The sequence below is a fragment of the Alnus glutinosa genome, chromosome 4 (genome assembly GCF_958979055.1).
Source record: "Alnus glutinosa chromosome 4, dhAlnGlut1.1, whole genome shotgun sequence".
Classification (NCBI taxonomy): domain Eukaryota; kingdom Viridiplantae; phylum Streptophyta; class Magnoliopsida; order Fagales; family Betulaceae; genus Alnus; species Alnus glutinosa.
Window position 1 is genome coordinate 3,805,744 of NC_084889.1, and position 22,973 is coordinate 3,828,716.

Below are 22,973 nucleotides of genomic sequence, written 5' to 3' on the forward strand. Positions count from 1 at the left end.
GTAAGAGTGCAATTAGATGCTGGAAGAAACAAAAACCAGAACAAACATGCTGAGCACCGCCGATATTCATAAAAAATTGCGCAACCGCAACCTGAAATACACACAATCCAAGCACCAAGCGTGAACTACGAAGCAATGGAAACTTTTAAATTAGTGACAACCAAGACAGCTAACCATAACGATACAATATTTAGGAATGATTTTAAAAATCAAAAACAAACCAACATCGAGAATCCAACTTTGCAAGAACCCAAAGTTGTAAAATGCCGATGCACAGCAAAACCTACAAAATAAAACAAAACAAGGAATGGGGACATTTCTGAAAGAACAGCATATCGTAGAGACTTCTAAACAACGTGTGAAATAAAGAGGGGGGGAGAAGAAAAAGCATTTTCACTTATTTTCGCAGAAAGAACAAATTCAATCACTCCTGCCCAAACACAAGAAATCCCAAATCACAACCTCCACCTGTCAACCACATATTTTCAAACACCATCCTCATCAGTATCCCAAAAACTTAAATAGGAAACTACAAGTCACAAAACCCGAAAACAAATATCAACGGCAGAAGCATATGTCACTCTGTGCTCAAATACCCGCCCAAAACTGGAAAAACTTCAAATTGCAGACCAAGTCGACATGCCCAACATCAACGATATTTTCAAACACCTTCCTCGTCCGTATACCATAAAACTTCAAGGAATTGGAAACTACACATCACAAAACCAGAAAGCAAATATCACCGGCAGAAGCATATGTTACTCCGTGCTCAAATATCCTCACAGAACTGGAAAAACTTCAGACAACAGACCTTGTTCACATACCCACCGACTTACTTCGTGAAATTCAATAAGCATTAATCTGAAATTATCAATTGGTGACGCAAATCCAGTAATGTAACTTAAATCAATCCAAATATCAAAACGCCAAAATGTCAATCACAAGATGGTAAAGCAAAAACCCGTGATTTTACCATCAAAAGATGGTTTTGCGCACAAAGTCCAAAGGCCGCAAAATGGTTATTCGCCCTGAGGAGTGAACTTAAATACCAATAAAACCGCGACGACATGACGTACTGCCAAACAAAAGTAGTAGCAACCGCAACATTAAAGCAAGAACAAAGAACATTAGAACAAGCAAAAAGAATCACTTCGAAATCGAGAGGAAAAGAGCACTTATAGCCACATCAAACTCTGGAGACCAGGAAAAAGAAAGCCCCAATCAATATCTCCGCCCTCTTTGTAGATATAGTTTCACGAAATTCTTCACACCTTCTTCAGAATTACAAGAGTAGTGAAACCAAGAATCAGCCAGCCACAATCAACAATACGATACAGCAGTTACACATTCCAAATGATAATAAACGACAATGCTGAAGAAAGTTTCAATCTGTGCATAAGAAGTCGCAACTAAATGAACGAACTGAAAATTTTAAGTTCTTAAGTATCAGTGAAGAGTGCAATTAGATGCTGGAAGAAACAAAAACCAGAACAAACATGCTGAGCACCGCCGATATTCATAAAAAATTGCGCAACCGCAACCTGAAATACACACAATCCAAGCACCAAGCGTGAACTACGAAGCAATGGAAACTTTTAAATTAGTGACAACCAAGACAGCTAACCATAACGATACAATATTTAGAAATGATTTTAAAAATCAAAAACAAACCAACATCGAGAATCCAACTTTGCAAGAACCCAAAGTTGTAAAAAGCCGATGCACAGCAAAACCTACAAAATAAAACAAAACAAGGAATGGGGACATTTCTGAGAGAACAGCATATCGTAGAGACTTCTAAACAACGTGTGAAATAAAGAGGGGGAGAGAAGAAAAAGCATTTTCACTTATTTTCGCAGAAAGAACAAATTCAATCACTCCTGCCCAAACACAAGAAATCCCAAATCACAACCTCCACTTGAGAACTGGTCATCGACATATTTTCAAACACCTTCCTCATCAGTATCCGAAAAACTTCATGGAATAGGAAACTACAAGTCACAAAACCAGGAAACAAATATCACCGGCAGAAGCATATGTTACTCGGTGCTCAAATATCCGCTCAAAACTGGAAAAACATCACATTGCAGACCTAGTTGACATTCCCAAGATCAACAACATATTTTCAAACACCTTCCTCAGCCGTATATCAAAAAACTTCACGGAATTGGAAACTACACATCACAAAACCAGAAAACAAATATCACCTGCAGAAGCATATGTTATTCGGTACTCAGATATCCTCACAGAACTGGAAAATCTTCAGACTACGGACCTGGTTCACATGCCCACCAACTTACTTCGAGTAATTCAATGTTAATTAATCTGAAATTACCAATTGGTGACGCAAATCCAGCAATCTTAACTTAAATCAATCAAAATATCAAAACGCCTAAATGTCAATCACAAAATGGTAAAGCCAAAACCAGTGTTTTTACTTTCAAAAGATTGTTCTGCGCAGAAACTGAAGTCCAAAGGCCGCAAAATGATTATTCGCCCCCAGGAGTGAATTTAAATACCAATAAAACCGCGACGACATGACGTACTGCCAAACAAAAGTAGTAGCAGCCACAACATTAAAGCAAGAACAAAGAAAATTAGAACAAGCAAAAAGAATCACTTCGGAATCGAAGGAAGAGAGAACTTATAGCCACATCAAACTCTGGAGACCAGTAAAAAGAAAGCCCCAATCAATATCTCCACCCTCTTTGAGATATTCTAGCACCAAATTCTTCACACCTTTTTTAGAATGACAAGAGTAGTGAAACCAAGAATCAGCCAGCCACAATCAACAATACGATACAGCAGTTACACATTCCAAATGATAATAAACGACAATGCTGAAGAAAGTTTCAATCTGTGCATAAGAAGTCGCAACTAAATGAACGAACTGAAAATTTTAAGTTCTTAAGTATCAGTGATGAGTGCAATTAGATGCCGGTAGAAACAAAAACCAGAACAAACATGCTGAGCACCGCCGATATTCATAAAAAATTGCGCAACTGCAGCCTGAAATACACACAATCCAAGCACCAAGCGTGAAATACGAAGCAATGGAAACTTTTAAATGAATTATAACCAAGCCAGCTAACCATGACGATAAAATATTTAGCAATGATTTTAAAAAACAAAAACAAACCAACATTGAGAATCCAACTTTGCAAGAACCCAAAGTTGTAAAAAGCCGATGCACAGCAAAACCTATAAAATAAATCAAAACAACGAATAGGGACATGTCTGAGAGAACAGCATATAGTAGAGACTTCTAAACAACGTGTGAAATAAAGAGTGGGAGAAGAAAAAGCATTTTCACTTATTTCCGATGGTAGAAGAAAAAGCATTTTCACTTATTTCCGAAGAAAGACCAAATTCAAAAACTCTTGCTCAAACACAAGAAAGCCCAAATCACAACCTCCACCTGTCAACAGGTCAACCACATATTTTCAAAAACCTTCCTCATCAGTATTCCAAAAACTTCATGAAATAGGAAACTCCAAGTCACAAAACCCGAAAACAAATATCAACGGCAGAAGCATATGTTACTCTGTGCTCAAATATCCACCCAAAACTGGAAAAACTTCAAATTGCAGACCTAGCTAACATTCCCAACATCAGCGACATTTTCAAACACCTTCCTCGTCCGTATACCTTAAAACTCCAAGGAATTGGAAACTACACATCACAAAACCAGAAAACAAATATCACCGGCAGAAGCATATGTTACTCGGTGCTCAAATATCCTCACGGAACTGGAAAAACTTCAGACAACAGACCTGGTTCACATACCCACCGACTTACTTCGTGTAATTCAATAAGCATTAATCTGAAATTACCAATTGGTGACGCAAATCCAGTAATGTAACTTAAATCAATCCAAATATCAAAACGCCTAAATGTCAATCACAAGATGGTAAAGCAAAAACCCGTGATTTTACTTTCAAAAGATGGTTCTGCGCATAGACTGAAGTCCAAAGGCCGCAAAATGGTTATTCGCCCCCAGGAGTGAACTTAAATATCAATAAAACCGCGATGACATGACGTACTGCCAAACAAAAGTAGTAGCAGCCGCAATATTAAAACAAGAACAAAGAAAATTAGAACAAGCAGAAAGAATCACTTCGAAATCGATAGGAAGAGAGATCTTATAGCCACATCAAACTCTGTCGACCAAGAAAAAGAAAGACCCAATCAATATCTCTGCCCTCTTTGTAGATATGCTAGCACCAAAATAGTAAAACCAAGAATCAGAAAGGCACAATCAACAACACGATACAGCAGTTATACTTTCCAAATGATAATAAGCGCTAATGCTGATCAAAGTTCCAATCTGCATAAGAAGTCGCAACTAAATGATTGAACTAAAAATGTTTAAGTTCGTAAGTATATCAGTGAAAAGTGCAATTAGATTCTGGTAGAAACAATAACCAGAAGAAACATGCTGAGCACCGCTGATATTCATAAAAAATTGCGCAACCGCAACCTGAAATACACACAATCCAAGCACCAAGTGTCAAACATGGAAGCAATGAAAATTTTTGAATTCATGATAACCAAGCTAGCTAACCATAAAGATACGACATTTAGAATGATTTTAAAAAAACAAAAACAAACCAACGCCGAGAAGCCAACTTTGCAAGAACCCAACGTTTTAAAAAGCTGATGCACAGCAAAACCTATAAAATAAATCAAACAAGGAATAGGGACGTCTGAGAAAATAAATATATAGAAATTTTTTAAACAACACGAAATATAAAGAGGGGAAAAAATAAACATTTCGCCTTTTTATACACAAAAAGCCTAAATTCACAAACACTACTTTATATTATTAGGATGCATAAGCAAGAAGCAAAAGTCTCTGCCATCAATCTCCCTCGACAAAACGAATCACACAAAAATGATCCACACCATATTGAAAGAAATTATCTTTAGCGAAGTTATATCGACAACATATAGGACGAAAACCGAATTTGTTACAAGAATGATAGGAATACTTACCAGCGATGCATCAAAACCTAACACACAGATATTCCCAAGGCGGTCATCAAACTTACTGGAAGAAACCTCTAAATTGTGACGAAGAAAACCTTCCCATGAAAGGAATAATTCAATATTGAAAGAACCCTAATCCGAAATAATTAAAATATTCCCTTGTTATGAGCCTGCTCATAACATCCCTGCAAGCCATCAACAAAGCTTTTCGGGAAGAAAACCCAAATTGGTACCAAAGATGATAGATCAAGTAGGGATGCATCAAAACCTAACACGAAGAAGATCTTCCCTGAAAGCGATCACCAAGGTCTTGAAAGAAAACCCTACGAAGCAAACCTCCCCTGAAAGCCATCACTAATCCTAATCTGTGACGAAGAAAATCTACCCTGCAAGCGATCAACAAATTTTTTTGCAAGAAAGCCCAAAGATGATGAGAAGCAAGTAGCTATACATCACCTAACACAAAGAAGATCCTCCCGGAACCGATCACCACCATCTTCAAAACCCTATGTTGAATACAACCTTGGCTGAAGCATTCACCAGCATATTAAAAAAAACCCTGATATGTAACCAAGAAAATCTTCCCTGCAAAAAATTTACAAAGTATTGGAAGAAGCCAAATTTGTAAAATTAAACATAGCACGAAGATCTTCCCTGAAAGCGAACAAAATCTTAAAAGAAATCCTAATTTGTGAAGAAGGCGGCCTTCCAAGAAGCATTCACCAACGGGGAAAAAGAAGCCCTGTGTGTAACTAGAAATCTTCCCTGCAACGTTCAACGAAGTATTGGAAGGAACTACAAATTCGTAATAAAGATTATAGAAATCTTCCGCTGGCAATCCATCGAAACCCAGCGAAAAGAAGATCCTCCCTGAAAGCATTGCCAACGTCTTGAAAGAAACCCTAATTTGTGAAGATGACAACCTTCCCTGAAGCACGCGCCAACGTATTAGAAAGAACCCCTAATTTGTAACGAAGAAAAATCTTTACTGCACGCGATCAACAACGTATTGGAAGAAAAACCAATTCTGTAACAAAGATGATAGGAAGGAATCTTCTATTGGCTATTGACAATTCTGTGACAAAGATGCATCAAAACCAAAAACACAAACAAAACCTTCCCTGAAAGCCATCACCAAGGTATTGCAAGAAAACCTTCCCTGAAGGCCTTTACCGGCGCAATAAAAGAAGCCCTAATTTGTAACGAAGAAGTTCTTCCCTGTAAGCGATCAACAACATATTTGAACAGAAACTAAATCTGTAAACAAAGACGGCATAAATCTTCTACTTGCTATGCATCAAAACCAAACATAAAGCAAAGCTTCCCTGAAATCGATCACCAACGTATGGAAAGAAAACCTAAAAGCGAGCCCGAAATTTACCAAAGAAATCCTAATTTCTCACAAAGAGAAATATCCCTTGTGAGCGATCTTCAATACCTAACACAAGAAAGAAGCGTGAATTTGAAACGTAGAAATATGAAGGCGGGGGTGGGGTATTTATAGTCAGTCGAGGCGGTGGAAAGGTCTGGTCCTATCCAGAGTCGGTTACTTTTACGCGGATTCTGGCTGGCGTAAGACCAAAGGAAGTGGCCATTATTGTGACACGTGTTTTTTTTTCTGTTACGTAAAGTCCACGATACGAACGCCAACGAAGACTCGGTTGGCGAGTGGATGGTGAATAAGCATCAATGGAAAAATGCTTAATAATAAAGCATCAATGACCGGTGAAATTTTAGCGATAAATTAATACAGAGGAGTTGCTCAAATGGTGCTCGTGCAGAGCCAAGGTCGCTGTTATGGAACTAACATGCCGATAAGTTAGAAGTCGTGGAATTATATTAAATAGTGATAGTTATTTATTTAAGTCCGTCTTTTATTTCCTTGTAGCATTATGGTACAAAAATTATTTAATAATAAATTTTTATTTTTTACCTTTCAAATTAGAATAAGAGTTATCTCTGACTAGTTTATTCGTATTAGGAGTCATTAGGTTGTATGAGAGTTGATATTTCATTAGGAGTTTATTTTCATATAAATATGTTATTGCTTGTAGATATTTAGTTCCGGATGAAGTTTATTTCCTTTTGATAGAGTCATAATAGGAGTCTCTTTTCGAGTGTAGAACTCAATTTGTGTAGGTTATGTTCATCTATTTAAAGAGATAAATTTGTTAATAAAATAAAATTAATCATAAATCTTGTATTTGAAAATGTCTTGGTTCTCCTAAAAATTTTAAAGTCTAATTTCTCTCAAAATCTAACCATTTATCTCATTATTTGTTTGATAAATCATTTATGTAACCATTGTTGTAAGAGAAAGCACCCAATAATCACCAGAAAAATTAATGCCCTATCTAACCGCACATCATGTTAGACAACAGTGGGCAACTGTAGCAAGAGACAATGGCGGTTGGGCCCCAACAAGGCAGCACCTTTGATATCATCAACAACCATTGACAGCATCGTGCCATTTTCAATGGACCGGAAGCAGCTCAAGAAAATGAAAAAACTTGGACTAGCCTCGCAATAGTGCTAGAAGAGGAAAAAATAAAAAATGAATGATTGGAGCCTTGGGGAGGCGGCCACCCCTAGATGAATCTAGGCGTTGCTCGAAAGCCTCCCCTAGGAGCTAGGGGGAGGAGCACGGCTACCTTTGAGGGTGGCTTACGGTCACAGGCCACCCCCTCCCAAGGGGGGTGGCTGCTTTCTTCCTTTTTTTCTCTAATTTTTTTTTTATTTTTCTTTTTAAATAAAATTATTAAAAAATAATATTTTAAGGTGACGTGGCAAAAAGGCTAACCGACACTAACTAAAGTTACAAAAATGGACGGAAGTACTCGTTTCAGATTCGCGAAAACCTGAAGGAGTTAAAACTCAATTTTTTAAAATGAGGGACCATTTTCAAATCGCGCTCCGACTCATAGAATTATAATACATTTATAAAAAAAAATAAAAATAAAAATTAATTTTTTTTAAAAAAAATTAAATAAAAAAATTAAGGGAGCATTTGTCTTCCCCTATAGGCAAATAGTAATAGCCAAATCTCTTGGGGGCAGGGCAACCAGCAAGTCCTTCAAAAGTAGTAACTAGGCTGGATCTCCTTTTTTTCTAATGGCCGAATTGTGCAGTTAATAAAAATCTAGCCATGTTCGGACCCAAAAATTATAAACAGAAAAAGCTCAAAAAAGACTAGTTGAAGATCAATGCCGCCAATAAAGCCTTTAATAAGAAACGAACAAAAAGGAATGGTGATACAGCTAATTTCCTCTTAAGCCCGGATGCTCTAACAATGAACAAGTGAAACACGTTGTAGAGCACTAAAGAGTCAAGTTATCAAAGGCTTAGCCTTACGTATGTGGCCCATACTATTGACGAGATCTTTGCGGATGCAGACAGGGAACATGTTGATGTTCTTGAGCACTTTCAGCCGCCATAGTACATATGGGAAGCTTAGCTGATCCCGTGAAGTGAAACGGACAACCTCATTAAACCATAGGCACATACACAGATTCGTCAATGGCGTATGCTCCCTCACGATGACAGAAGCTTCAGATAAAGCTGCACCAGAAGAACAAAAAAAAAAATGACAATTATCTATCAAATTTCTGGGGTCCAAATTTGGTTAATGCAAGACACCTTCGCTCTTACAGGTTAGTTCCAATGATTCATAACATTATTTTTGGCTCTCTCAGTCAATGTTAAGGCCTTAGGTTCATTTGGCTTAGTGGTTTTAAAACATGCGATTTGAAAAATTATGATTTTTAAAATACGATTTTTAAATATACAGTTAAATATTTGGTAAAATTACAGTTTGAACTTTAAAATCATAATTTAACATTTAAAATAGTGTGGTTTTAAAAACGCACAGGCCTGCAATTTGAAAACGTAATTTTGTTTTTTAACATTTTTAAACTGCTATATTTTAAAAACGCAATCCCAAACGGAATCCTTTCCAAAATTTTGATTAAAAAATGCACTTTTGGCCTGTGAAATCACATAGCCAAATGGACTCTTAGTGTAGGCCCCGCCCAGGTTCATTATATCTCAGATTACGGGGAAAGGAAAAAAAAGGGAGGTAGGCGGCAAGAAGGCTGACAAGAGCCATATGCTGAAGTACGTAAAATAAAAAAGAACAGAAGTAAAAATTTGAAAGTAGGAATTCACACGTAGAGACTGAAATTTTTTATAGAATCCAACTAGATCTACAACATCCAAGGGCAGTTCTAAATTCCTGTGACCTTTTAAATTATAGCTGTTCTTCTTGTTATTGTTGGTTTTGATATGATCATGTCAGAACAAGAAACAACAAACAGATGCATACCTTTCTTTCCATTAAATCTCTTGTTCTCAGGGAAGTTGTCGTGGCGGTATTGAGTCAATTGCACCTCAACTTCTTCGGGGGTGGCTTTGTTTTTCTTGACAACAGCCTTAGCCTCATCATAGACACTGCTGCGAGCTCCATGTTCTGAAATCGCTAGTACTGAATTTGAACGCCAGAGAAGGGCTTCCAACACGCCTAAAGGGTCCCTCCTAAACTGGGACTTCGAGTCTACCCATATGGAGTACTTTGCATGAGGGAAAAGACGATGACCCAGCATCTGAAGACAACAGGAATATAAGAAATTCTAAGATATTCAAAACAGACACAAAAAGGCATGCAAATGGAAGGAATTTTCTAAAAACATATACCAGTCGAGACTAGGAGGAGGTACACAATCGCACAAATAGGAAAGCTACGCATTTCTACTTTGTCTTTGTAGCAAACTACACAAAGAGAAAGGGTGGAAACTTATGCTTTCTAATTTATAAGAAGAAATCTGGCACGGATCAAAGGAAACCAAAACAGATCAAAAAGAAGAGACAGGCATACACCTTCAGGCGAAACCAAATTTATACACCTTGCATGCGAGCATGATGCTCAAAGGATTCTACGCACCAGAAAAAAGAGATGCACCAGGCAGCACTTCACCATTGCCACTCAGATCTACCTATGGATTTCATCAACACACCACAAGTCGACCTATTTCATTTCATAAAGCATTTAAGGGAATACGCTCAAAGGAAATTAAAAAGAATAGTTGAGAGAAGTTAAGCTATCATTGGCCCAAAAAGAGTAACACAATTTTTATATATTGATTTCCCTTTTCTATTTGGCATTCATTTTTTGCTATGCCAACTGTTTCGATCTAAATTGATTTCCTGGAACCATTTTCCACCAAAAAATATCCAAGCATCTTGCAACTGATTCAAAAGATTACACAACCAACCAATGAAAGGGTTATCACGATCAGCAAATGGAACTAACCAATCACTCAATGACTTAAATAAAATTGGCAATTGCACGGCTAAGAAAGCAGGAATGTTTGTTGCAAAGGAGTAAAATATTCATATCGCAAGGAATATGTATGGCCACAGTTTTGGTTTCTACTTTGTGACTCCTATATTAATTTCTGAGTCAATTGAACATTCGTAAGATTTTCTTAATGACAGGAAGAACGAGGAAAAGAAACAGAAATGCACTAGATGGACTGAGACAAATATGACAGAGGAGCACCGATGACAGGTATCAACACAGAATGACCTATTTGCACATAAATTTTTCTAGAAGTAAAATATCATAAGAAATACAAAGCCAACGTTCACTCTGCCTACCTTTGGGATTTTACCATTCAATCTTTGGTCTGTGAAAGGAAGTTCCTGAACAACCACAATACGCCATTTCCCAATAAATCCATCCTCACCAATTCTATGTCCCGCTGATTCTTGTGCACTCAAAGTGATTTCATCCCAGAATGCAACATAGCAAACCTGCATCCACCCAAAACGTTTTGCATCTAAGCAAAGTGAAATTGTAAACTGTACCCAACAAATATGACTTCTGAACTATAAATAACCTTTCTAAGTGATGACTCTGACATTCCAATAGGTTGATAAAGATCATCTCCACCACCAAATGCGCAAGTAGACACCACTACTTTGCAACTTTGCATGTAATTTTTGTCTTTGTTAGAAATTTTAAACCCTCCATCTTCACTGTAAAAACCACAATGCACCACAGGAGTTTCATTCACCTGTAAGTAACAAATTTCTAATGGAAATGAGCATGCCTAGAATATAAAGAAGCATTAAGTTCAGAGTAAGTGTAGGGTTCAGAAATTCATCAGACTTTATGGCTAAAAGCAGTCTCTATAGAAAATTCAAAAGGGACCTAAATTTCAATTCAGCTTTTACACGACAATGAGCATCTATTGTCCTAGCCCCCATCAAATATAATAAAATGCAGCTCATAACCTTGAAACTTTTCTCTCTCTGATCAAAAGTTTGGTTTCCAGTAAAGAAAATAAATCTTGTTGCTCCAGTGCGCTGCTGAGACAGGGCAGTGTTTTCTTCTAAAAATGGTGTATCATTCTCTGATATGTATAATACTTTTTTCACCGGACTAGTGGATTCTTCACCCTCAGGAAGACCCAGATGCTCAAGTTCTTCAGGGGGCAGGAGCTTCAAGCAACCTGACACGATCCATAAATGTGTGTTATACGTAAAACTGGTTTTGACGTCCTTTAGGTATAAGATGATGAATAAAATCAAAGGCACCAAAGAGAACAAGAATTCATATTTACTTTCCAAAAATAGTATCCAACAGCAGTAAATTGATTGTACTCTAGATCTCAAGTCCAATCGCACTCAATATGCTCCACACATTCAAAATTAATGAAAAAAAAAAAGAAAAGAAAAGAAAAAAGATGCAATTAAAACCTGATAACAAAAAAGAAAAAAAGCTTCTGCTACTGACGACTTCTATTCACTGTATTATCTTCTAGGTTATTCCTAAACAATATGATTAAGGAAATCAGGAGCGAGAAACCCACCATGTATTTTGACCCAGAAAAGAAACTCAAAAGAATGACGGTAGAAATTAGCTATATACTATCCTCTTCTCAGACCCTTTTGTGAATGAAACTCCTCTTCATGTTTCAATGACAAACTACCAATGAGTTTCCTTTCAATCGATATATCCGAAGCAAGCCTATCTCCACCATTTCTACATAATCAGTCTTTCCATTGAAGAAAGCCACCATAATATCATATAAGTGACAGCAACACTTCAACAAAGCCCAACCCAAACATCAATGAAACACAACAACACAAAACCTCACTCAAGCTCCATTTATTTTAAGTTGCAACTATCATAATGACTGAATCTGATACGCATAGGCAAACAAGTTACAACAATATGTAAAATCACACACATATTCATATCAAATAAATAGATAAATAAATTTTCTTCAAACCTATTTGATGAAATAAAATTCAAATTCTAAACCAACTCAACTATTTCAACATCAAATTTCAAAACCGACTTACGCTCTCTAACGCCGCCAACAACCCGAGTGGTTGGATCAAGCCGATTCAAATTTCCCTCCGACTTCGGTTTCTTCGCCGCACCGAGTTCCGAGTTCACCACCAGGCTCGGTTTCCGGCCAATCCTCGAGGCCTCGAACACAAGCAGTCCAGCGGCTGGGAGGAAGATCAGGAGCGTCCAGTACCTCAAGAGCGCCCGAATCACTCGCCGAACCAACTCGTTCTTGACCCGGTGACCAGGTTTCTTGCGCTTCCGTCGGACCCGGACTCGCATCCGACCGAGCTCGTCGGAGTCGTCGTCGGAGACTGAGATTGATATACTGTTGTTGCTGAACATCGATGGGGGATAGGTGGTTGCAGGAATTTCAGGGGATCTTAGGGAAAGAGAGTAATTGTAACGAAATGAAAGACAGCTTCTTCTTTCTTTCTTTCACCTACCCTCAAACTATCTCGAGTTTTACGATGGCGCCACCAAATGATCAAAAGTTGCAACGTGATATTCAATTTTTCAGCTTCTTCCAATTCTATATACCGTCCGTTAAGGTGTTTTTTTTTTTAAGTTCTTAACTGAAACTGCTGACAAATAAAATGTCTACTCTATAAAAATTTATAAATATTAAATATTAAAAAATTAGAAAACGAAAACAAAAATGTAATATAAAAGGGGGCAGAAAATCAGCAGCAACGCCGAGTCACCAGGACCTTAGTGCAGACCCACGGCTGTGTTCTTCTTCTTCTTCTTCTTCTTTTCTGTTTATATATATAATGATATTTTAATCATTTTTTATTTTATTTATTCTGTTAGGAGTTAATTAAAAATTAACGGAAGGGCCGAAGGGGGATTGAAAAATTAAATACCCACGCTGCAACTTTTAATATGGGATAATATTACAAAACTTGTGATAGTTAAAGGGATAGTTAAAGGGATAAGTTTCACCTTTATGTCTAATAAAGTATGAGTTAAAAACTGAGAGGCCGTCCATGGGCGGCGCGTGGTTCTCACACGCCTCTCGGGAAGGCTCCCACCATTCCCACCCCGCTAGACTTGTTGTTGCTGTTTTTGTGTTTGCTTGTTTGTATTACTGGGTTTATTTGTTGTATCTCTCTCCCCATATTTACTCATGTCTTTGTGATTCAATATACTTGTCAAATTAACTTCAATAGTAACACTGACTTTGTGGCATTCGTACCTCGAGCCAAAATGACCTGCATCTTCGGAAGTATTGCCTCCGTGTACTTACGTTCATAGTTTAAATTTTGGGCTGCCCAAGCCCGATTGTATTTGTGCTTTTTATTTCTTCTTGTAATCGGTTTCTGTTGTATCTAAAAAAAAATTTGAAATTCTATAACCCAAAAAAGAAAAAGGAAAAAGAGACTAGAGATAGTCTGGAGATGTCGGCGGGGACCTCGAGAAAAGTTATATTTTTTGTTTAACAGTTTGCCTACCCTGAAAATGGCTCAGCCAAAGGTAGAGTCCAGCAGCTAGAAGAGCATTCGTGTGGTGTCCGATGTGCCGCCGACAACCCTTGAAAATCTGGAGGATCGAGTGTCATCCACGCCCAGTCGTACTCATAACCACATCGAGTCTCCAAGGTAAACAACCTCAGGCCAATAGAACAATGTAGGCAAGGGAAGTTGGCAAAATGGATATGTAAGTCAAAAAGGGAATTGATTCTCACATATAAATGACACATATCACTATTAAAAGGCTTGTATAAAATTTTCTATAAGTCGGTTTGTAATAAATTACCACTAAATGAGGGCAGAAGTGACCGAAATTGGATGTGATTGTGCCCATCAAAGAGTTACACGATTTGAAATTTGAACTCACTTTTATAAAGTAAAACACCTTAACCCGGACTACTTCACAAGTCTGGGACTAAGAGCACTAGTAGCAGTTACCCTATATTTAGAAAAAATTTCATGAAAAACATCAAAAAACCTCCCACAGCAAATGTCCTATATTTAGATGAGATGGTTGGGAATGAATAGTAATTCCCTATGTATACATGTTTACTATTCCTTCCCTATGTATTATTTTAATATAAAAGAAGTATAATTAATTGATATAGGGAAGAGAGAAAAAGTAGGAAAGAGAAAAATAATAAAATAAGAGTAACAAAATAATATTTAATTGTTATAGGGAAAACTAAGAGAATCTATTGTGGGATATTTTTTTATAAGGAAACAAAAGTAGTTTTGTTCCCTAAATATAGGGAAAATAGTTGAAAATCTGCTGCTAATGCTCTAAATAAGTAAAAAATATCTTAATATCTTTCCTCAATCATTAGTGGAAGAAAAATCTTGCCATTCCACCAAATAAAACCCATAAGCATCTCTCATACGGCATAAACATTAGACCAAAGAAAAAGTTCACTACAAGAACAGTGGACATCAAAGCGTTACTCAAACAAGCAGACACAAATACACACTGCAAAAGAGTTGACACCCTGCACTGTAGTGAGCCTCTTACCAGAAGAGAGGGTGAGCGGTTTAACTAGAAGTAAGTCAATTAACAACTCAAAAGGAGGTGCACTTGCCGACCAGTTTGAGAAACAAAACACCAACATTAACCACGAAAACACATTGAAAAGGTTACCTAAATTTTACCCTGAACTGGATTAAGTTGCCGATTGGGAGGAGGAAATTTTTCACTTTACAGCAATACTAAGGATCTTGATTTATTTGGTTTATCCAGCTCCTTGCCAAATTAACCCAGCCAACCAAATTATAAGTTATAACTTGAACAAGTATATATTTCTGCATATAACCCACTTCATAGGGTATGTACATTGATAAAGGTACTAAAAAGAACTGTAAAAGATATAAATTGAGGTTAAGAATTAGAAAAATGCTAGACCTACAGCTCTTTTAGAGCTTGTTGACACATGTCAACATGTGATTGACACATGTTAGCAAATTGTAAAAGAGTTGTAGGTGTAGAATTACTCAAAGAGAAATACTTATAGATCAGAAAACTTAACATGGGTGGAGAGTGAATGCTGATTCTCATAGCAACACATCAACCAGGTAATAACAAGGGACCAGTATGAAGTTAAAGATGCAGATATAGGCCCCCCATAACAAATCACCTCCTATATGTCACATCTGCAGTCAAGCTTAGATCAATAGGGTTAATTTTCTGGATGTTTCTCAGAAGAGGGTCCATATTTGAACTCTCAAAGCCATATGAAGGTCAATGAAGAGGTTCCATTGTTCCTCCTCCATACGTATGTGTCAGTAGCTTTTGAAAGACGTGTTCCTTTTATTTATATCTTCCAATCCTCTTCCAATAAAACTGCAATTGAAAGAAAAAAGTTAATGAAATATAGAATATAAGATAGAAGAGGTCATGACAAAGGATGTGAAAAATGTTGCACAAAAAGAATTGTTACCATGTAAGAGAATTGCAGCTGTGGCATTCAGGCCTCGGTCTCCCAACAAATTGAAAGATCTGACGCTTTCTCTAAGCCCCTTGACATGTAAGGAGCAATACGGTGAGGTGCCAGCTGGATTGAATCCAACAAATCATTCTCAATGCATTCGTACCTGCAAATAGAGAATACATACAAAAGAGTTATATAAACAACTTACAACGTCCATGCCACCCAAAAGAACTCAAGATTGCAATTCACTCACAATTTTCTGCAAAGTCTGTCAGTAATCACAGAAAGATTTATGATCTTCATTCTTAGTTCCTCAACTTCATCCTCTGGGTATCGATCAAAAGGCTCCCCCAAAAACAATGAAAGCTTCTCAACATTTGCATGAAGCTGCTGCTGTTGTTCCTCAAACAAGCTCTGTTTTATTTCTTTTTCCTCTTTTGTCATTTCAAGTTTGAACAAGTCACTGAACATGTAATATGCAAATGGGTAAGAATAGGAAAGAACCCGCCTTGACCTGAAGAGTCTGTCGTGTCCATTTATAACCCAACTGAAATCTTTAGATGATTCTCTTTCTTCCAGATGTGATATCTTTTCTTGTATGGTTTCCTTCAACTCAGCTTCACGCTTAAAAGAATCCGTATGAGCTTTGAATAGGTTATGGTAGTGAATGTAGCGGAGTAGGTCCATCTTTGCACGCTCAGTTTTCTTCTCCTGGTCTTCCTTGTATTGGCCACAACTGTGACCACTGATGCTTGTCCACGTATGTTCTTTACCAGTTGGGCCACCACAGAGCCAACTAAATAAGAAAGGAAAAAATTAGAAAAACTACTCCGAGCATCAATTCATTATCCCGGTGCATTACACAGATGGACAAGATATGTCTAATCTGCCACATAAATTGATCTTCATGGCAATTAGTAAGGCCAAAAACGTGGTTGGGAGGGGGAAGAAAAAAAAATTTGAGCATGGTCAATTAAAATTGAAGTGTGAAACAAAGAATAAAAGGATTTATAGATAATTGAAATGAAGTTGGTCCATTAGTTTTTGTTATAATATTGCAGATACAATCCTTTTTTTGATAAGACAAAGATACAATATTAGTTTGAATATTGCAGATACAATCCTGAAGTACTAAATACAAGACAAAGATGAAAACCTACATTAATTGTGACAGCAGTACAAAAGTATGAAATAGTTAAATTAAATCATTTAAAGGAGGCATTCAAAACAACCCTAAATTAACAATTTGGTCATCCACATAAGCGAAAACACGTACAATGTGACTCTCCCAGGGTTATATCACTAATCCAAGCTCCCTTACTAAGATTTGCACCAGACTTTCACGCATTAAGTTAAAATGAAAAAATACAAAGAAATTGTTGCTTATTTTTTTAAAAATGTCATATGAAGAAAATTTGCTAGTTTGCAATAGGCTATAAATTTTTACAATAACTACCTAGATTGTAGACATGATCAAATATCATCTGCTTCCACATTTGACAATACATTTATGCAGAGAAGGCAGCCTAAAAGTAAAAGAATACCCGAAATTTCTCACAGGAATGCGATTAGGAAAATAGATGACACAATTACCACATTGGCTTTGATAACGTTCTAAGCTTTAAATGAGATCCTCACATTTGACACAAACATGAGTTGCATGGTAGTTCTGTTATGAATCATTGCGATAATACTAGAGGTCAAGTGCAGAGATCTTGCATTGCTATTCTATCTTGTCAAAAGGCTACATACAAGTTCAATCAAAGCATAAAATCTAAAATCTCTTTCTACTGTTTCTATTCATAGACACCCACTCCATTAAACGCTTTGAAAAAGCACTTACTCTTCTCAGTTCTCATCTGCATAATAGCAATATTTGTATATCTCTGCCCATTAAAATTAATTATGACATTTTGAGTTGAAAAAAGAATTTAACAGATACTTGAAATCTCAAGTTTGAGTAAAAAAATGTACAAGATCACAATCTGTTTAAACAACATGGGTCAACATCCAGTTCACAGTATCTTACATTCCCTTCAACAAAATAACCCTGGGTATTATGAAAACATGCAACTAGCCACCAAAATACTTCAGGGAAATAACTTTACATTTGTAAAGAGACCTTCTTGGGGCTATTACCATGGCATGTTGATTGGTCAACGCACATATGTGGGCTGTACCATGTGCACATGGTGAGCCTGCTTGTGATGTGTGGCTTAATCAGTCAGTGACATGGTTAAGTGAAACTGACCACATCATTTTCTGACCTATGATAAACAAGGACTTGCTCTTGATGTTTTTTGACCATCTTAACATCCAAAAGTCCAAACGGACTTCAATACATACAGAATTAAAAGTACAATGATCCATTCAGAACAGACAGCTTTGTCAGCTCGAAAATGACCAACTGAAAGAAAAACCCATTGTCTCTAGAGGGTAGATTCTTCTGGAAGTCATTTAAAGTCACAGGAAGTAAATAGCTAACTGATTACAAAATGTATTCAGCAAAAGAAGAAAAGGACGAATGGCAAATTAAAATTTAATTGCTTCCCAGACACTCAACAAAAATAAAACAGATTCCAGCCAGACTTCAGAAAACAAGCAAAAGTAGTACAAATGCATACCCATGACAAGGTCCGAAACTAATAATTGATCCAAGATATCCTTAAAGAAACAACTATCTTGTGCAATCTACAAAAATAAATATATGTTATGCTTTCCACATCCCACCAAAAAAAAAAAAAACCCAAGAATAAAGCCCAAAAACAGTGAAAACATTGCCTCCAAAAAAAAAAAAAAAGTGAAAACATGCAGATAAGATATCTCACCAAAATGCTTGTCCACAAATGCAGCATACTAAGTTGCATCCTCCATCTTTCTGAACCAGCTTGTGACATTTGGGGCATGGTTTCGTGTGGACTGTAATCCAATTAACCGTCTCTGACTCATCCTGGCACTTCTTGGTCCAGAGTTCCCACATTAGACATGTGCAAGGCGAGTGTGCTTCAGTTAAGCAACTAAAACAGAATTGTAGACCACAGGCACATTCAACCTCATAAAACTCATCATCTTTAATACGAATAGCATTTCCACAGTGGGGAACACTTGGGCACCACTTAACCCTTTTATTATCTTCAATATATGATTCTAAAAGAAAGCGATCAAATTTCTCTGACAGGTTAGGATCCCTTTCACTGACTAGACTTCTGATTTTCGCTTCATCACAAATAGCATAGCAGTTGTATTCCATGCACCTAATACGCCTACTCTGACCCTCATTTATCTTCACAATAAAATGCTCTGTCCAACCTAGGCACAAAGAAACTGATCAGTTACAATATTTCCAACCATTGGAGAGCAAAGTTATATTGAGCCACACGATATAGACAAATATAACAAGAGGGAACATCCTATATGAAAACAAAGCTTCCGACCATGGGTGCTGTAAGAACCTCATTTTGGCTTCCAATAAAATCATTGTACACAATATCAGTTATAAGCAGGGCTTTAAAGTTCCTAGTTTTCTCCTGTAAGTAGGGATTTAATGCAGTTTTATGAGTTCCTCCCTTTTTTTTTCTACTTTTGCAAGGCAAGAGGACATGTGATCGTGCAGCTGAATAAGAAATCTCAGTTTGGTTATCCATGCCAAATCCAACAATCAATTTTTTTTTTTTACATATTTATAATGAAACGTCAGGTCATGAAAGAAAAAACTAATTAAATGAAGTGTTCGTGTTGTGATAATTAAGAGCCACTATCTCTTTATTCAGGATCCGTCATTTAATTTAGTAGCAGCAAATCTTTGCTTTGGCAAACAAAAATTCAATGAATTTAAAACGTGGATCCCAAGAGCACTTTTAGAAGCATCATCTTGAACCAATTTGGTATAGTTTAGACAGTTTAACACAAAATTATGGTTAAAACTAAGCCGACATCGGCCGTCCACTTGCAAGCGAAAGTTTTTTTTTTCGCACAACCCCGCCATCCGCTTGCCTTCGATTCAGCTGCTCAGGGAGGGGGGAAGGACCTCATCTCTTCCCTCCTCTTTTCCTCCTCCTTTCTCTATGAATATTTTTGCTTTTGTTGCTTTTAGCCTAAAGGTTTCTCTAGCCCTTTTCACCTCTCATGAGGTTTTATCTGTCATTTCGTACGACTTATCTCGCCCGGCTATGAAACCTCAGGGTCTTGGCTTCTCCACCACGTTGGTTTCTTCCTCCTCCATGTTTGCCGGTTTCTCCCCCGCGTTGGTGACTAGTTTCAAAGCTCTTAAATTTAGTTTTTTCAAAGCCAGATCTACTTTCCTCCGTTGGTCCCGGCATCCCACGTGCCACTCCACCGCTCTCACCAGCGATCCAGCTTCCCAACACTAGCTCGTCTTCTTCCGCCATCCACGCACCAAAGCATGGACCTCTTGCACCGGCGCGTAGATCTTACGTGTCAGAGCTATCCCCCCTACCAGTCCCTATTGTTGCAATGTTTTGGATTTTTTTGCTGCTTTTATGTTATTTTATCTTACTTGGGTTATTGTCTCCTTTTAGGGGAGACTCTTTGTATTTGAATTTGTGTTAGTGCATCTCTTTTCTGCAGTTTCATGTTCAGACTTTAACAGTGCTTTTACCGCTTCAGCCTCTTTCGGGTGGTTGTTGTCGTTCCTAAGTGGGGGTACATATAGGCTTGTCTTAAAAGCTTATGTGTGCGGTCCCTTAAGAGAACCATGTCATTTGTTTAACCCATGTTCTACCATTTTTAATTATTTTAGAACTGTTTTAGTTTATTTTGAGTTTATTGTTAGGGAGCTCACCCCTTTTTCGTTTATAGGATCGTTCACTTCTTCTTTCTTTTGGATCTAAGAGACAAAAGTTGGGAAAAAATGAACAGATTATCTGATATTGTTTTGGCCAACCCCAAGAAACGAGTAATTTAGTTTTTGTTGAGTTGAATCTAAAGCTGAGAAAATTCACTCAAATAATGCTGTGATTTAGAAAAGAAGAAAATGCCTAAAACAAGACTCACAATTGTTGCAAAAGTAGTGACCGCAGTCCATCTTTGTCACCTCACTTGCAGACACTTCCTCCATGCAAATAATGCACATAACTGTCGAAGAAAGCTCCGAGGAAAGATTGTCATCATGCTCCGAAACTGTCACACCCGCTTCTTCATATAACTTATCTTTCCCCTTCTCTACAAGAACCGCAATCACCTTGTCAACATCCCAGCGATAATGAATGAGTAGGGTTCGCGCAAGGTGTTCCTTCAATGAAAGCAAATCCATTATCCTGCGCAAGTCCTCTCTCTGAACAAATCAATACCAACATATTTTTTTGTTATAATTCATAACAAAAAGCATTAAAAAAAAAAAATTAAGCAACACGCGCTTACAATCACAGTAGAAACAATACCTGTGCAGCCAAAAGAGATTCTTTTGTGATTACCTGCAATGGGAATAAGAGACCCATCATATTCCACTTAATTTCTTCGCTGTTCTCTTAACAAAAACCAAAACTTGCTAGTTGATATTTAGAAAAATAATGGTTTTGATAAAAATTCTCTCTTTTTTCTTTTTTCTTTTTTTTTTTCCCCCTTCCGCAGCCAAACAAGGACTAAAAGAAAAACCTTTTGAAGTGCTCGCATTCAATTACCTCGCTGGACGGAACCTTGGTAAAGGGCAAAGGCACCTCGGTCTCAATCTCTTGTAACCCATACGAAGCGTCTCGATCATCGTCGTCGTCGCAGTGATCGTGGTACCAGAATTCGTCGCCGCTGCTAAAATAGTCCTCCATAGCCGATACCCACGAGTATTGCATACACAGCTCGATCAACGATTTCCCATATAAATGGTGAGGACTGAGGGCAGTTTAGAAAGTAAAGTGACGGGTGGGTGAATGGTTTGACCAACGCTACTGGCTTGTCTTGCGGACACCGCAGAGGATAATCAGCTTTCTTTTATAGGTTTAGGCTTCTGAAGTCAAATAATTTGTGTTGTACTATGAAACAAACACACGTCAAAAGTCCGTACTATTGGAGTCTAACTCGTCGCCGTCCCCCTTTTCTTTTGACAAGAATGCGACACGTCGAATCAGAAACTAGATCTACGGTTAATAATGCGCCGTGAATGCAACGAGAGCTATCCACCATCTTTCGCTCTGAGGGGGGCCAACTCGGCCTTTCCACGAGGTTGAGCCAGGAGTCGACCTCGTCAGTGCCGTTGATGGTGGCGTGATCAGATCTTGACCCTTAATTTTGTGATTAGAGTCACGTAGTCACTAAAAAAAATTATGAACCGTATAATTTTTTTACAATTTGCTAACATGTAATTAAAGTTACTTTAACCTCTAAAAAAATTTAACACGGTCTAGTTACATTCTAGATACGAAATGTTTTTTTTTTTTTTTTTTTTGCAAATTATAAAAGAATAATAAGTTTAAAATTTTTCTATTGGATAAGTGATAAGCCTTTAGTTTTATCTTGAACTTCAAAGTTACAAGAAGATTGATATTTATCAACATCATTATCTTGGTTTGTTTTAAAATATATATATATATTGCAAAAGGATAAATAAAAAGCTTGTTAATTATTAGATGGATTGTCCCTAATGGATAACTCAATTGGTTGGAGATTATATTTCATGAAGCAAAAGTCAATAATTTAAATTTTTTTCACTTTCTTATGTGAACATGTAAAGGAAAAAAAAAAAATTATTAGATAGATTAAAACAAGGGTTCAAATGAGCCCACCTTGCAAGTGGAGAATCGCCTACCAACACGCTGAGATTGATTGATTGATTGATTGATTGCTCCCAAAGGGGGGGGGAGAAGGTTGGCAGGCTGGGAGCTATCATTCCAAAGTGATGCATACGTGCAAGGTGGACTTAAGGATAAGAGGTTGTGTGTGTTTTTCTTTTTTCAACCAAATTGAAAAAGATTTATATGAAAAAAAAAAAAAAAAAAAATAGAAAAGAGAGTAAGCTCTCTAACAACAAACCCAAATAAAAATACAATACAGAACATAAAAACAATAAATAGAAAATGTTGGACAAAAAGTCAAAAAAAATAAGCTGCACAATACAGCTTCTGAAGCAAACGAAGATATTGACACGTACATGTGAATATTAGAGTTAAAGTTGTTTAGGAATCGTATTCTTGTAATTTATTTAAAGAGTTAAAGCTTTAATAAAATGAGGAAGAGATCGAAGTTATATTTTGTCAAACTTTTAACGTTTGTAATTGGGAGGCTTTA

The 22,973-nt window shown here is 37.1% G+C and overlaps 2 protein-coding genes and 1 long non-coding RNA gene across 10 annotated transcripts; all 3 read right to left on the reverse strand.

Moving 5' to 3' along the window:
• Positions 1 to 8: 8 nt before the first annotated feature.
• On the reverse strand, positions 9 to 6,442 carry LOC133866032 (uncharacterized). 7 transcript variants are annotated; one of them, XR_009899859.1, is made up of 4 exons: positions 4,996 to 6,442; positions 4,612 to 4,673; positions 3,348 to 4,480; positions 9 to 3,201 (listed from the first exon to the last, which is right to left on the reverse strand). It is a non-coding gene; the product is annotated as an uncharacterized LOC133866032 (long non-coding RNA). The 7 variants fall into 7 exon arrangements; XR_009899858.1 differs by having other exon boundaries at positions 3,348 to 4,327; positions 4,426 to 4,480; positions 4,612 to 6,442; XR_009899854.1 differs by having other exon boundaries at positions 3,348 to 5,749; positions 6,144 to 6,442.
• A 1,751-nt stretch (positions 6,443 to 8,193) lies between these two features.
• Positions 8,194 to 13,052, reverse strand: LOC133867355 (probable hexosyltransferase MUCI70). 2 transcript variants are annotated; one of them, XM_062304093.1, is made up of 7 exons: positions 12,355 to 13,052; positions 11,281 to 11,498; positions 10,884 to 11,060; positions 10,642 to 10,797; positions 9,926 to 9,977; positions 9,679 to 9,753; positions 9,380 to 9,587 (listed from the first exon to the last, which is right to left on the reverse strand). In XM_062304093.1, exons 1-7 carry the CDS (start codon positions 12,686 to 12,688, stop codon positions 9,520 to 9,522), a joined length of 1,080 nt encoding a protein of 359 aa, XP_062160077.1. In that variant the 5' UTR covers positions 12,689 to 13,052; the 3' UTR covers positions 9,380 to 9,519. The 2 variants fall into 2 exon arrangements, with proteins under 2 accessions (XP_062160076.1, XP_062160077.1); XM_062304092.1 differs by lacking the exons at positions 9,679 to 9,753; positions 9,926 to 9,977 and adding an exon at positions 8,194 to 8,547 and having other exon boundaries at positions 9,311 to 9,587; positions 12,355 to 13,035.
• A 2,290-nt stretch (positions 13,053 to 15,342) lies between these two features.
• On the reverse strand, positions 15,343 to 21,689 carry LOC133867354 (probable E3 ubiquitin-protein ligase ARI1). Its single transcript, XM_062304091.1, has 7 exons — positions 21,377 to 21,689; positions 21,137 to 21,169; positions 20,751 to 21,030; positions 18,566 to 19,046; positions 15,991 to 16,533; positions 15,747 to 15,900; positions 15,343 to 15,649 (listed from the first exon to the last, which is right to left on the reverse strand). The coding sequence occupies exons 1-6, from the start codon at positions 21,539 to 21,541 to the stop codon at positions 15,774 to 15,776; spliced, it is 1,629 nt and encodes a 542-aa protein (XP_062160075.1). The 5' UTR covers positions 21,542 to 21,689; the 3' UTR covers positions 15,343 to 15,649; positions 15,747 to 15,773.
• Positions 21,690 to 22,973: the final 1,284 nt, after the last annotated feature.

What these genes read in the sequence shown, in the direction of transcription:
- LOC133867354 (XM_062304091.1), bottom strand. Translation starts at nt 21,541, where the DNA reads ATGCAATACTCGTGGGTATCGGCTATGGAGGACTATTTTAGCAGCGGC. An exon ending in CCAAGGTTCCGTCCAGCGAG is followed by an intron (nt 21,170 to 21,376) that starts GTAATTGAATGC and finishes TTCCCATTGCAG; the next exon opens with GTAATCACAAAAGAATCTCT. An exon ending in AATCTCTTTTGGCTGCACAG is followed by an intron (nt 21,031 to 21,136) that starts GTATTGTTTCTA and finishes TGATTTGTTCAG; the next exon opens with AGAGAGGACTTGCGCAGGAT.
- LOC133867355 (XM_062304092.1), bottom strand. Translation starts at nt 12,688, where the DNA reads ATGTTCAGCAACAACAGTATATCAATCTCAGTCTCCGACGACGACTCC. An exon ending in TGAATGGTAAAATCCCAAAG is followed by an intron (nt 9,588 to 10,641) that starts GTAGGCAGAGTG and finishes TGTTGTCTTCAG; the next exon opens with ATGCTGGGTCATCGTCTTTT. An exon ending in GAGATTTAATGGAAAGAAAG is followed by an intron (nt 8,548 to 9,310) that starts GTATGCATCTGT and finishes CTTCTGGTGCAG; the next exon opens with CTTTATCTGAAGCTTCTGTC.